At 37.2% G+C, this 13,693-nt stretch overlaps 1 protein-coding gene across 1 annotated transcript; it reads right to left on the reverse strand.

The window, feature by feature from the left end:
• Positions 1-7,369: 7,369 nt before the first annotated feature.
• Positions 7,370-12,760, reverse strand: LOC127654972 (regulator of cell cycle RGCC-like). The gene is made up of 5 exons (XM_052142551.1): positions 12,639-12,760; positions 12,301-12,474; positions 10,628-10,732; positions 10,459-10,521; positions 7,370-8,320 (listed from the first exon to the last, which is right to left on the reverse strand). The coding sequence occupies exons 1-5, from the start codon at positions 12,670-12,672 to the stop codon at positions 8,313-8,315; spliced, it is 384 nt and encodes a 127-aa protein (XP_051998511.1). The 5' UTR covers positions 12,673-12,760; the 3' UTR covers positions 7,370-8,312.
• Between the last annotated feature and the right edge of the window lie 933 nt (positions 12,761-13,693).

The raw sequence follows: 13,693 nt of genomic DNA on the forward strand, positions 1-13,693 counted from the left end.
CTTGTCACGCCATGTCAATTTTATGTCAGATTTAGTTTTATATAACATAACTAATTGTTATTTTTCTAATGAACGTGACATTTGTGCCTTTACTGCTTAAAATTTTTTAATGGGGCTCCAATTTGTACCATATTAATGGAAAGTGCCATTTAAGATCTTGTGTTATCCATTCCATTCATCCATTAGATCCTTTAAAGCAGACCATTCCGACTATTTTTATTTTCTTTAGCGGGGAGTTTTTATCCCTGAATCATTTAGACAAGTATGTTCCATTGAGCTCCAGCGGTCTTCTAGAGATTACGTCATACCAGATTAAGCACTATTTTCTGCTGTTAAACTGTTCAAAGAGAGAAATTCACTGTCAGGCTTTCCTCTCTCCATTCTCCCTCTGGAACCCCAGTGTCTTTTTGGGTGACCTTTGACCTGGGCTCTTTTTGCAGTGTGTTTGGGTGAAAGGTGGCTGGTGACTCAGAGGTCAGGGGAAGGCCAGACACAATGGTGGAGCAGAGTTTGAGAAGAAGAGTGCACAGCCTGGGAGTTCCATTACTTTAAATAAATGTGCCTCGCCTGCCCGGGGGGCTACATACCACTTTCACACAGCCCGGCATCTGAGTTCTGCGTATGCGAGTAAGGGTTATAGATTGATAGTGTTTGGGTTCTTCTGAATTCCTTTGTCCATGCAATACTTGAACAGCAAAGTCTTTGCATTCTGGTAGATTCATTTGTGAATTCCATTTTTCTTAGCAGAGACCTCAAATGAATGAGTCCATTTTAAATATGATGTGAGAGCTCATCCTCATCTCGTTTTGTGTGATGGGAGTATGCCACCTCCTCAGACATCAGATCCTGCTCCGCTTGTGGTCAACCAACCAAACATCACATTTAGAAAAGAGCTAGCTAAACAGAAATGCTTCCCAGCTAAATAACCAAATTGATTTAAAGGGATAGTTCACCCAAAAATGAACATTTTGAGATGAAAACTCATTCTCAATTAAGAAAGTCATGAGGGTTTAGAACAACATGAGGGCGAGTAAATCATGGCGGAACTCTCCTACACTGTTTATATGATGTTACTGTGGTCAATGCACTGTAGCTAAAAGGTGTTAGTCAGGGTAGACGGCATATTTAATTTTTTTGTGAATGAAATGAGCACTGGGGTAGATTACGAGGGATAGAGTATAATCAAAATGACCAAGTACAGCAAGTTTGTTCTGTTGGCAAATATCTTGAATGTCTTGTTGTCATTCGTTCAGATGAAACGTTACAAATATATCATGCCAAAACATTTTCAGTTGACAAAATTCCCCAGGAAAGCATAGTTTATCATAATTAGACGTGCTCTAGAAAATTTAGATATAAAAATCCATTGAATGGACTGAACCTCTATCCTGCACAGCCTCTTTTTCAATAGGCCTTCAGTCTGCGTGTTGTCACATTCGGCTCCAAATAGTATCGTAATCAAAGATCCGGCTATAGCTCTGTCTATGGATGATCGCTAGTTTTTATATATAAATCACTAACTATCTAAGTTAACTAACTAAGATGCACTTGCTACTTCCAGAGGATTAATGTGCTCTACTAAAGTCCGAAGAGAAGCATTTAAGCCTTTTATTGTAATTTTTTTTACTATTGCAGCATGTTAATCTACCTTTTGTATTTTCAATATAATACAGTTGTAGACACAGTGACATTTACATCTCTATTTTATTTAATCTATATTGTGTTTGGTTGCCAGTGAATGCTTCCCCAATCGTCACACTCAAACAACTAGGCTATAACTCCATGTTTACACCAGTTAAATCTAGTTATTTTCTGTAATCGGACTCTGGGATGGAAATGTTTCTTTATTTGAACATTATTAAATGGATCTTATAACATACCTGATTATATTAAAAACGTAAGTACAGTACATGAAAGAAATGTGATCATTATCATTCCTCATACTCTGTACAATCTATACTTGGAATATAAGTTGTTGATTGAAGTTATTTGTGACAAACTGTATACCCCTGTCTTGTTCTAATGTTCTTTAAAGGGATAGTTCACTCAAAAATCAAAAATCTGTCATAATTTACTCACCTCAGATGTGTATGACTTTCTTTCTTCTGCTGAACACAAACAAAGATTTGTAGAAGAATATATCAGCTCTGTTGGTCTATACAATGCAGGTGAATTGTGGCCAGAACTTTGTCCAAAAAGCACATAAAGGCAACATAAAATTAATCCACATGACTCTAGTGGTTAAATCCATGTCTTCTAAAGCTATATGATAGTGTGGCTGAGAAATAGATCAATATATAAGTCATTTTTACCATAAATCTCCACATTCACTTTCTACTTCTTTTGTTTTTGGCGATTCACATTCGTTGTGCATTTCGCCACCTACTGGACAGGGAGGAGAATTTATTAGAAGATTGTGTAGAAGGGCACTCCCCATATGTGTCACCTTAGTGATGCAATGTCTTGTTCCCCTCGTCTCAGGGAATGAGGGGAACTTCAATGTCTTGTTTATATCAGTGTGTGTTAGACAACCACAAAATATGGTAAAGACCATCCCCTCGTTTCTTACATATCCCCATCAATAAAAAAACAGTGTCTCCGATAGAGCCGTTCGGGTTTGCAGCCCCTTATGATGCCAAAAGGGGAAAGGTACCACCTACGGCTGGCAAAGAGATCTGCCCAAGTAGCTTAGATCCACTAAAACCTGAGCGAGCGGCGCACAGTCCGCCATATTTATCTCCTCGCTAGTGCCACTTGTGCTAACTCGGACTGCTTCATCAACGATGGTCAACTCACGGCTGGATTTGCTTCAAAGCTAAGGATCAAGGACGGATTGATACCAACTCTCCGTGACCCAACTTCAGATTTGCAAGTCGTAAGTTTCGCACTTTATACTTTTTAATGTTTGCAATTTGGCTTTCTGGATTGGCTTGTTTGCACGTTGCAAGAAAAACGCTTGTTGGAAAAACGTAGCAACCAGTCCCTAACTACCTTATTCATAATAATGAAGCTGTAGCTCTTTTTTGGTTATGATATAAACTGATTGGTGTCCTCCACAGTCCTGCTTGAGTGGTCATGCACTGAAGATTTTCCATGTAATAAAACCAGTCATTATTTCAAAAACGATTATGAAATAGTAGTTGTATTTTCGACAACTATTGCTGTTTTTCAAGTTTCATAACTCAACCTTTGTTATGCACAATACAGTAAGATGATTGACTGTGTGTTCTCCATGTTATTTATAATTGTTTAACTGTTTAAGTTCTCCTGCATTGTTGTCACCTGGGTATCCATGGCACCAGCAGGAAAGTTACAGCTCACTTCCAGAAAGGGGAGTGGGGAGCAGCAGCTCCTTTGCATTTAAAGCTACAGACACTAAAACAGCTTGTTTGGAACAGGGCTACAAAACAGGGATATAAAGGCATGGTAGAATAAATGATCTGTGAAGTATTTTGAGCTGAAACTTGACAGACGCCTACTGGGGACACCTGAGACTTATATTACATTGTGGAAAAAGGGGTATAATATGTCCCCTTTAACACATTTTACCATGCTCAAATCAATTCTGCAGAATTCCACAGATTCTGTTTTGGCCTGTTAATAAAATCTGTCATAGATAGTCAATGATCAATGATTATTTCCAGTCTTATTGTTCACAAATTCAGTATTTGGGTAAAAATGCCAATCTTGCAGATCTTTGAAATGTGGATCACCGTGAAACTAAAGCATTTTTTATAAGTTGCTCCAGATAAGAGCATCGGCCAAGTGCCCTACATGTGCACATACTTGTGAGAGAACAATTTGACAGGCCTGTCAATTACGAACATGAATGTTTAAAATACATTTCTTGTGTTTACAGAAACCGTCCTTCCAAGTGCATGCTTTCACTGACATTTCATCAGTGAAATTCTCTCATTCTGTCAAAGTTGACTTACTGCCAAAAGCAGCATGTCATGCATGGGTTCGTTCAAGGTAAACTGTAACTCGTGTTTGCTTCCACCTGCTGTCCATTTTCCATTTCCATTTTGACTTAAAGCATAAATTCATGGAGGAATTTTCTGTTTTAACAGTTTCATGTCTAATCTACCTGATTACACTGAGAGAGTCTCACAATCCCACAGTAGCTTCATGGATCTCAACTTGTAAAGACCACCAGCGTGAATTTCTATTTTTGGTCCAGGCTCATTTTTGGTGGTTAGTGCTGGTCTAGCGGATCGACCATAGTCATGCTGTTGACAGCAAAACTTAGCGGGGGAAGCATTCTGCTGAAGCATTAACCAAGGGAGTGTTGCTGGTTAAGCTACATAAGAAGCCTTTTGCCAGCTTAACCAGCTAAGTTTTGCCTGTGAACTTCCTGTCATTTCAATTCAAATTCCAATTCAATGTCCTGAAGGGTGCAAACCAGACCTGCAATTCACTTCTCCCACTTTCCCACACTTCCAGAACACTGCCCACACAGCAAGAGCTGCCAAGAGGTGCCCGCTGTCTGCTGCCAACTGGAAGTTGTGTTTTATAAATTAATGGAGATAAGCTGTTGTGTCAGCACATCTAGCAAGCACTCGCTGGTGATGAGGACATGAGAGTGTCTGTCCAGAACAATGAAGACAGGTGTACAACAGCTGCTGTAAACCTGCAGCATGTGCCAAAAGTACTAGAGAAACAACAAGGGGAACTTCCGTTTCATGCAGACAGATGCTCTAAGGGGATGAGATGGCCATGCAGATTTGGTATTATTGTGCAAGCATGAATTCCCTGTTAATTGCCAGGCATATTTCTAGTGACAGTGACACGCTCCTTTTATACACATGGAGAATCTACAGTTAACCCAAACTGTCATGATGTGGATTTAATTATAGAAAATCTAAGTATTATTAATGATATTCATCTGACACAAGTCATGGCTAGAATTAAAAGTGATTTTATCGGAACAGACTTCTACCAGTCGATTTAGATTTTGAAAATTAAAATGTATTTAAAAATGAATAAATTCAACCAAAAATATTTCTTAATTGAAATTACACTTCAAACTAAACAAAAATATAATCAAAATAATGGTGGTAAAAAAAAAAAAAATCATACCAAATCCAAACATTATACTTGCAGTGACTTAAAAATCACTCTATGACAGCAGCCGGAAATATTACCACCTGCTGACAATTGGATAAGATGTATCGCTCGGTCGTAGAGCGTGTCACTGCGCTTTGTGCGCTCATGAAAATAGAACTCATTATATAATAGCTCCATTAGTACTGTGATGTTGTGTCTTCACTCCACAGAGCATTAAGTGTTCAGAGTTAATTATCCAAGATCTGTAGTGTCAACCAAGGAGGTGATGAATAAAATAAAATACCTGGAGAGAGCTGTCCATTAGCATTTCCATTAATCTCAATGGCAGTTGCTTTGCTGGCACATGCAACCCCAAAAATATGTGACCTGCTTTCTGTCATCTTTGCTCAGCTCTGGAAACGTTTTTGAATCACCTGAGCTGCACATGTAATGTGACCAATTACCCTGGAGTCACACGAAAATTACGTCCTGACAGAGCTGGCTTGTGGCACCACAAGAGCGTGCACAGTCCCAAGTCCATTTCACAGTTTTAAGACGTCCTCCAAAAAAGAAAAGGGTACTGGTGACACATTGATTACAATATAATGAAATATTTGTGATATGTTGCATGCAAAGGAAATATTTTGTCATGATACATAGTTGGAGAATGGAGTAATTATGCCAAAACTAACAAGCTGAACTCTGATCCCTTGATGTCAACTGACAAATCTTTTTACCTGCTTACAGAGGTAATGTGTCATGACCCTGTGTATTTCAAAGGGTCTCTGTATTTCAAATTGAACAGTCATAAAAGCAGATAATATAGTTTTAAAAAGCTTTTTATCAGACCTCCCTAACATTGATCCTGTGGCGACAGAAAGATTGGTGAAGGGTTTAAAACAGTGCTTGAAGTGGGCGGGTACGCAGTACCTGCACTTCTATAATTTAGCCTAGAATTCCAGCAGTTTCTCTTCTTCCAGCAGGACAACTTCACAGAGTCTCCCGGTATGATGTAATGACTTTATTTCATGTAAGTTATTGATTTGATGCGGCCCGCCAATCACTTTTATCTGACCTTCCAAATTATTTTTGCTAAAATCATGGTAAACATCCGAACGCTCTCTGAGCAAAACTCAGTGGTGAGTTTAACAACACTCAACACGTGCAGCAGCATCGGTGCTCGTCAAGCTATCTAAGGTCCAGTGCAGGAGGAGCATGCGTGTTTAAGATTGTCTGGACATAGCTCAGTTTAATGCTTCTCCAAAATATGAACCAGTAACATTTGGGTGAGCACATTTTCAGCTTCTCCACTTCCTGGTGGACAACAGGGCTCCTCCACCTTCTGTCGAACCGCACCAGTACCACCGGACCATACCTCCATTACGGGTGAGGGCTCTCCAACAGCGCATCCCTCCTACTTCCCTTGTTTCAGAACCACACATGATGGGTAAGGAGGAGGCGGGAACCAGCTGAGCATTCAACGTAAAACATTATCAAACAAATGAACAAAACACAACATAAAACTGATTTCCAACATGGCACACACACACATACAAGACTGCTGCGTGCATCTCTCTCTCTCCCAGCTGATTGGGCTGATTCAGCAGCAGTCGTCCATCATTATGTTCCGGCCACACCCTCCTCATCGTCATATTCGGTAAGCACGGACCAATTTCTGCAAAAAACTTTCGACCTACTGTAGCCGAATTCACTGTACGATCACAGCCAATCAGATCATATTTGAAGTTTAATGTACATATTTAATGTAATCTTTTCCTGTTGCTCATCATAAATGGTTAGGACACACACTGACAACATGTTAAATTGTTGCATGTTGCAAATTCGCTGTACTGTTAATTTCTAGTAGGCATTTCTAAATGACTGCTGTATCTAAATGTTTCATCCAGCAGATCATGTTAGCTCTCCACCATTACTCCTCCGGGTGGTAGTCACAAAATTGCTTCTCATTTGAATATACTGTAATTGTTCTGCCCTCAGTTGTTGCATCGCCAATGGTCGCAGTCGCTTGTGTTGCCAAAAATCTGCAAATCTAAACTACATTTATTGTCTGTTGCTTTATCAAGTCACGCCAGGTTAAAGAAATATTCCAGGTTCAATATAGTTTAGCTCAATCTACAGCATTTGTGGCATAAAGTTGATAACTTCAAAAATTATTTTGACTCGTTCCCCATTTATTTTACAGTGAGGCCCTTAAAGTGGAAGTCAATGGGGCCAATCCATAAACTTTAAAACACTTGCGGTTTAAAAAGTATAGCCACAAGAAGTAAACATTATACGTGTAGAAATTATTTTAATGTGATAAGTTCAGAGATTAACTTTACAAAGATAAGTTTAGTAGTTTGCTTTGGCAATATTGTATTGTTTACATTCATGCCAATAAAGCCCCATTGAATTGAATTGAATAGTAAGTGATTTTATCACACTGAAATCATCTTAACATGTATAATGTTAATGTTCTGTAGCTATACTTTTAAAACAATGTGTATTTTAATGGTTATGGCCTGGCCCCATTCACTTCTATTATAAATACCTTACTGTAATCATGATTAAAAAAAAAAAAAAAGTACAAATAAACAAGGGATGAGTCTAAATTATTTTTGTAAACATTCCTTCAAGACATAGTGTACTAAACCTGTTGATGCTTTTTCATGCATGACATCATGACATAACACAAAGAAACATTCATTTCCAACTTTAATCTCTTGAGGACATTCGTTGTATTAAATACATTATCACTTTTCCAGTTTTTCCAAATAATTAAGAATGTATGCTTATTAATTCTTTAAGGTTTATGCTCATGTTAAGTTCATGATTTGAAACTCAATTATTAATTAAATATTTGATAAAGAAAAGGCTTCTTATAGCCAGGTGACAGAGAACAATATTTACATGAAATACAAAAATATATATTTATATATTCACAAACTGTATTGCAGATAAATTTACATAACCAACTCTATAAAATTACAAATATAATTCTGTAAAAAGCTATTTAAATAATCTTACAGCTCAAGTTTTTCAGAGAGCACAGCCATTATTGTGAAATGCATTTATGTTCTTTCTGTGTGTTTATGGGAGCAAGTGTCCAATAGGTGCTATTAAATGACTCGATCGTCATTCCGTATGTTAAAACATGACCATTTCTTCTCCATCTACACAGCAGTTCAGGCTTGTCAGGTGCTGTCTGGCCGTCTTCTCATGACAGAGCTACAATGCAGTGGGCCCCAGTCATCTCGTCTCCAAACTCACATGCCTGAAGAAAGAGGCAAGCAGGAGGCATAGTTAGTACATTTTGGGGTCCTCGGGTGTCAAGACTATTCTCAGTGCGGGGGTAGGTGGGATCCTCTTTTATTGGACAGCCTCTCAATAAATACTGCAGCCCATTAAGCATGTGTTTCATTAGCAGTCTCAGTGTATAAACAAAATACAATTTAGTAGCTTGCATGACACCACGGAGAAATGTTTAAAGGGGTCATATCTTGAGCAATCAAATTTCTCTTGAACTTTTGAGATTGAAGAGTTTATGAAACCTTGTACTGTTTTTTTTGCTTGTGTATAGCACTACCAATAATTTATACAAATATAAGAGATAAAAGATTTTTTTATTTAGTTCTGCCCTTCACAAGATGATATCTGATGAAACATATGAACGCACACAACCAGACTGTCACCAGTGGTGACTAGATTTAAAATTATTGTATCAATCATTTATTTTTGGTCGTATTTGCGATCATTTTAGTCGCAGTCTGGAGCCCTGACAGCACTCATCTTATTTCTCACTCAAAGAGGGCATTTATTTAGTTTAAGTCTTAAAGACATAGCAGAAAAAAAGCTGCCTATTTAATTGAAAAAAAAGAGGGAGGAAAATGGTCATAAAAACTAAATTATAACCGTTTTGGCTCAAAAAAACCTTTACTATGATTATAAGTGGACCTCAGGGGGAATTTTTTTTTAAGATGTCATGGCCTCTCTCTCTCTCAGTGGCAGGTAACATAAGTTTTACTCAGCCTCTGGCTGTTACAGAACTAGTTTGAATCATTGTAGGTACACACAGATGCTGCATACCTTTCTCTTTGGGGCAAGTTACAGCACTCTAGGCTGTAAAAGGAGCGTTCCAAAACAAATCAACCTACCCATGTGATTGAAACAATACTTGGTACATTTCATCTGTTGATACAAGTTTTCTCCCATGGTCTCAAAGTATAATGCCTAAGAAGTAACTTCATTTAGAAAATTGCTTTTAATTGCAAAATATTTTCAGTGAAGAACTACCCTACCCATAATTCCGAAGAGAGATCCAACAAAGCTGCTGCTACCATGGAAACAGAACTCATGGGAAGAGTTCAACAGCTACCACATATTGCCATGAAGTATTATTGTGATCGACTGATGTAATTGAATCTGCCTCCCTATACTCTCAAACAACTCACATACATGTATTTGTAAATATCAGAATAATTGTTTTTATACTTATCAGTATGATCAATGACTATAAGTCAATAGTTTCTTATTAGGGTTGTCGATTTAACACATCAATTCAGAGCGATTAATTATATAAAAAATTATGCGTTTAAAAAATTAACACAATTAATCACGTCCTTGGACTGTAATTAGGAATATTCCTTCCATATAAGCAATTCAATGCATGGAGCACCACCTGTTTTCTCCAGGGGGCAGTAAGCAAAACTCCAGCTGTATAGGCAAAGCACAGCTTATTCAAACAGAGAACAAACCACACTTACCAAGAACAGACGTGTGGGCGGATGCTGAGCATGTGTGAATTAAGCAAAAAATAATTGCCAAACAGTCTCTTTTTAATGCTGCACATACTCTGGCAGAGTGAATTTGAAACACTGCACTAAAATGATAGCCTTGTCCATTGTGTATCCACTTAGCTGTGTCTGAAGCACCGCCCACTCAGAGGACACTGTCAAACCAAGCAACGCCCTATTGGTCAACACAGGGAAAATTTGCTGCAAAGTTCACCAAACTTGAACTCCGCGTGAAATCCGTAAGGGGAAATTCTTCGCCACCAGAAGTCCATTGTGCGAAATTCAAATCGCACAGATTATGCCTGTAATTTCGCCCTGGACATTTTGCCCTGGAAAGGTATGTGTGACTAAACCTTTAGAGCTGGTTGGTTTGATTCATGTCTCTGAAATCTTTAAAGTATTTCTCAATTTTAGAATTACATTTTTTTTTTTAAATCGCTATAGTGAAAATGACTGAAAAAATATGTTCGGAACCAAGGCTGCTGAAAAAGTACACAGCCACCGTTGCTCTCTATTGGTCCATGACTGATAATCGTCAATGTAAATAAATCATGCATAAACCAACACGACCACAAAACAAAGCCCCATTGTCTTTAAATTAACATAATTTAGCACTTACTTGCTAATGTTCTGTCAAGGTCTGCAATGAAGTCCTCTAATTCTTTAGTGTCTCCAAGTTTAGCTGAAAGGAACAATATACAGTTGATCAACACAGACAGTAAAGCAAACAAACCTAAAACTGACTGATTAGAGTTATATATGTAGTAAAAATAATACTTTTAACTCACGTTTAGGAGAGACTAAGGGACTATTTGATGTGGGAGAGAAGACAGTGGGAGAGTTGAGCTTCTCATCACTAAAGCTGAAACTGTTTCTGTTCAAGGACCCTGCACCTGATACATAAAGATAATAAAAATGAGTCAGAAATGACAAACTGATGCTTTCTGTATGCATCTGCCCCATCTAAATTCAAGAAACATATAGAAACCAATTTTTTCAACAATTAAGCCTAAATCATGTTAATAGTTTTGCATAGTATTCATTAATTTCAGTGTACGAATTTAAAGACATTTTCATTTAATTTTGAGTCACACTTGATCACACTTGGTCCAGTGTAAAATCTGAGTGCTGAAGTGAAACCAATTGAGAATCTCTAGCACACAGGCTTGTCAAACATGGGCACTGACCCATAACCAGAGAGGGTAGGGGGTATGGGGGGGGATTAATTTGCACTAGCAGAGAAGGTTGGGTTTGTAATCAATGCATTCTCTAATAACAGCCTCTCACTTTCCACTCACTCATTAGCACACTTTCAAAGATATTTTAACCGTGACCCGCCCTCAAGCAGGTTAATTTAAAATCAAAGTCCTGGGCCAGTTTGTCACACTCAATCTTAAAAAAACTGTATGTTTACACATTCTTAGCCCTGCACTCAGTAAAAGGGAGAGCGGGCGTCCCATTACACAGTAGCTCAACTTTTCCGCCACCTCAGTCATTAGATCCTCCTGTCTCTGGGCTTCAGCACATCAGCCGGTGAAATGTGTAAGCAAAAAATCAAGTACAGCAGTCCTCTCAACTGACACTGCATGCTTTAGAGATCACTGGTTCTTAAATAGAGGGTTGCAACCCAAAAATAGAAAATAATAGTTTTGAGATTTGAAAATTCAGCAAATCAATGTCAGCATTCAATTTGTGTATTGTGTATAATAATGCATAGTGAATGTACTATTATGTTTATATTGCCAATAAAGCTTGATATGAATTTAATCTGACCATTTGATCCTATTATTAAAAAAGTCCACTGGAAAACGGCAGAAGATTTTGTCCTACTTTTAATTACAGAATGCCCACTGATATTATGGCATGTAAACATGTACTTGTATTAAAGATATATACTCTTAAAAATGTAGTTATGAAGTTGTTTGAAATATATTCTTAAATAAATGTACTTTATACTTTGTCTCAAATAACTTCAATGTTTGTTTTAATGTTCCATGTACCATGATTAATCAGGATTAATTAGTTAAAGATTTTTAATCAGTTCACAGCCCCAAGATAATTGCCCATCCTACTCTGTATATATCGTTGTTGTTCATAAACCCATATCTTGAACTGACACTTGTCTTAGGTCTTAATATCTGTCATAAAACCCATAACAAAAAAGGAAAACTAAAACAGGTCATAAACAAATGTTTGACAAATCTTCCAATTCCCCTAAAGGAAGAACATTTATTATTTCTTGTTTTTAGGGTCTTTTAAAAAGACAAGTTGGCATTTATTTACACACAAAGCTGTTCTTTGTGCTTGTGTGAGACATGAGATTAGATAAGATTATGTAGGCTGCAGTGTAACTTCTTAAACTGAGTTTTAAGATGTCACGCAGAGTGAGATAATGATTCAGGGCACATGCGTGTCTATCTGGAATAATATCACGTCAAATTCACTTTAGAAGGTTACTCACTCTCGGAGTCGCTGATTCCGCTGTCGCTGACGCTCGCGCTGCTCCGTCTCTTCACTGTTTTCAAGTGTTCATCATATCTGAAGTGTCTCTTCTCCACTGGAGACGTGAAATCCTCAATGACAGCGTCGAATTCACATAACACGGCATTAAGGTCGACATCATCCTCAAAATATGCTAGAAATGCAATATTGAATGCAAACAAATGAAAGAAATTGAATTTCAACTAATTAAAGCTGCAGTATGTTTAGAGTGTATATTTACCAGACAGAGTCCTAGGCTACTAAATGCATTTAATCGTTTAAACTTTAACGGTAAATTAAGACAATTTAAAAACTTACATTTGCTCTGTGACTTGATCTTTGGAGACTTCATCTTCGATGGGTAGTCTTTTAGTGTCCAATATAAGAAACGTACTCCTTATTTCTCACTTCTCACTACGTGGGCTCTCGGCTTCTGTGCCTGCACACTGCGGTGCAGTTGTGTTATATACTGCCCGGCTGTGAGTTGGGGCGGTGACTGATGGAGGCGGGTGGGACGTGGGAAACGCGTCGCCAAAGAGACGCTCTCGTCTGTTCCATCTATTGGCGTCATTCCCCTTGAAGTATGTGTTTGTAAACAGCTACTATGACTACTTTATTTTTAAACATATCTCCGTCTTTGCCGCCCTCCCATTTGTGATGACTTCACTTATTGCAATGTTTTTATCTGCAATCTAGCAATTAATGTTTCAGAATATATATATATATATATATATATATATATATATATATATATATATATATATATATATATATATATATATATATAGCCCGTGTAATGCCATTAGTAGGTGTAAAAAAAAAAGAAGACGAAAAAAAGAACAATGTTCCACATATGCAGTTCTGCTCAAAAGTTTAATAAAATGGTAAACACTGGCAGCCAAAAGTTTAGAATAATATTCTGATTTTGATGTTTCGGAAGGATATAATTATATCCTTTTCACGCTATTAATGCCCTAACTATACTTTGTGATCCACTTAAAATAAAAGTACCAATTTCTCTCCATAAGAGCTAAATCTGTACATTATTCCAAACTTTTGGCACCAGTGTGTGTATGTAGGTCATGACCTAGGAATGCTGGTTTTTATATTTCATCAAATAAAAAAATATCTTTGACCCTGCTTGATTACAATTATTATTATTTATTACAATTAATATTAAAATAATGACTTTCTGTTGTACATATTATATATATATAGGCCTATATATATATATATATATATATATATATATATATATATATATATATATATATATATATATATATATATATATTTACCATGAGAAAATAACAGAATTTGTCACATTTGTCTTTTTTCTAGTGTGAAACATTTTACAGATTCTGCAATGCGTA

Source organism: Xyrauchen texanus, chromosome 14, assembly GCF_025860055.1.
Source record: "Xyrauchen texanus isolate HMW12.3.18 chromosome 14, RBS_HiC_50CHRs, whole genome shotgun sequence".
In the NCBI taxonomy this organism is placed as follows: domain Eukaryota; kingdom Metazoa; phylum Chordata; class Actinopteri; order Cypriniformes; family Catostomidae; genus Xyrauchen; species Xyrauchen texanus.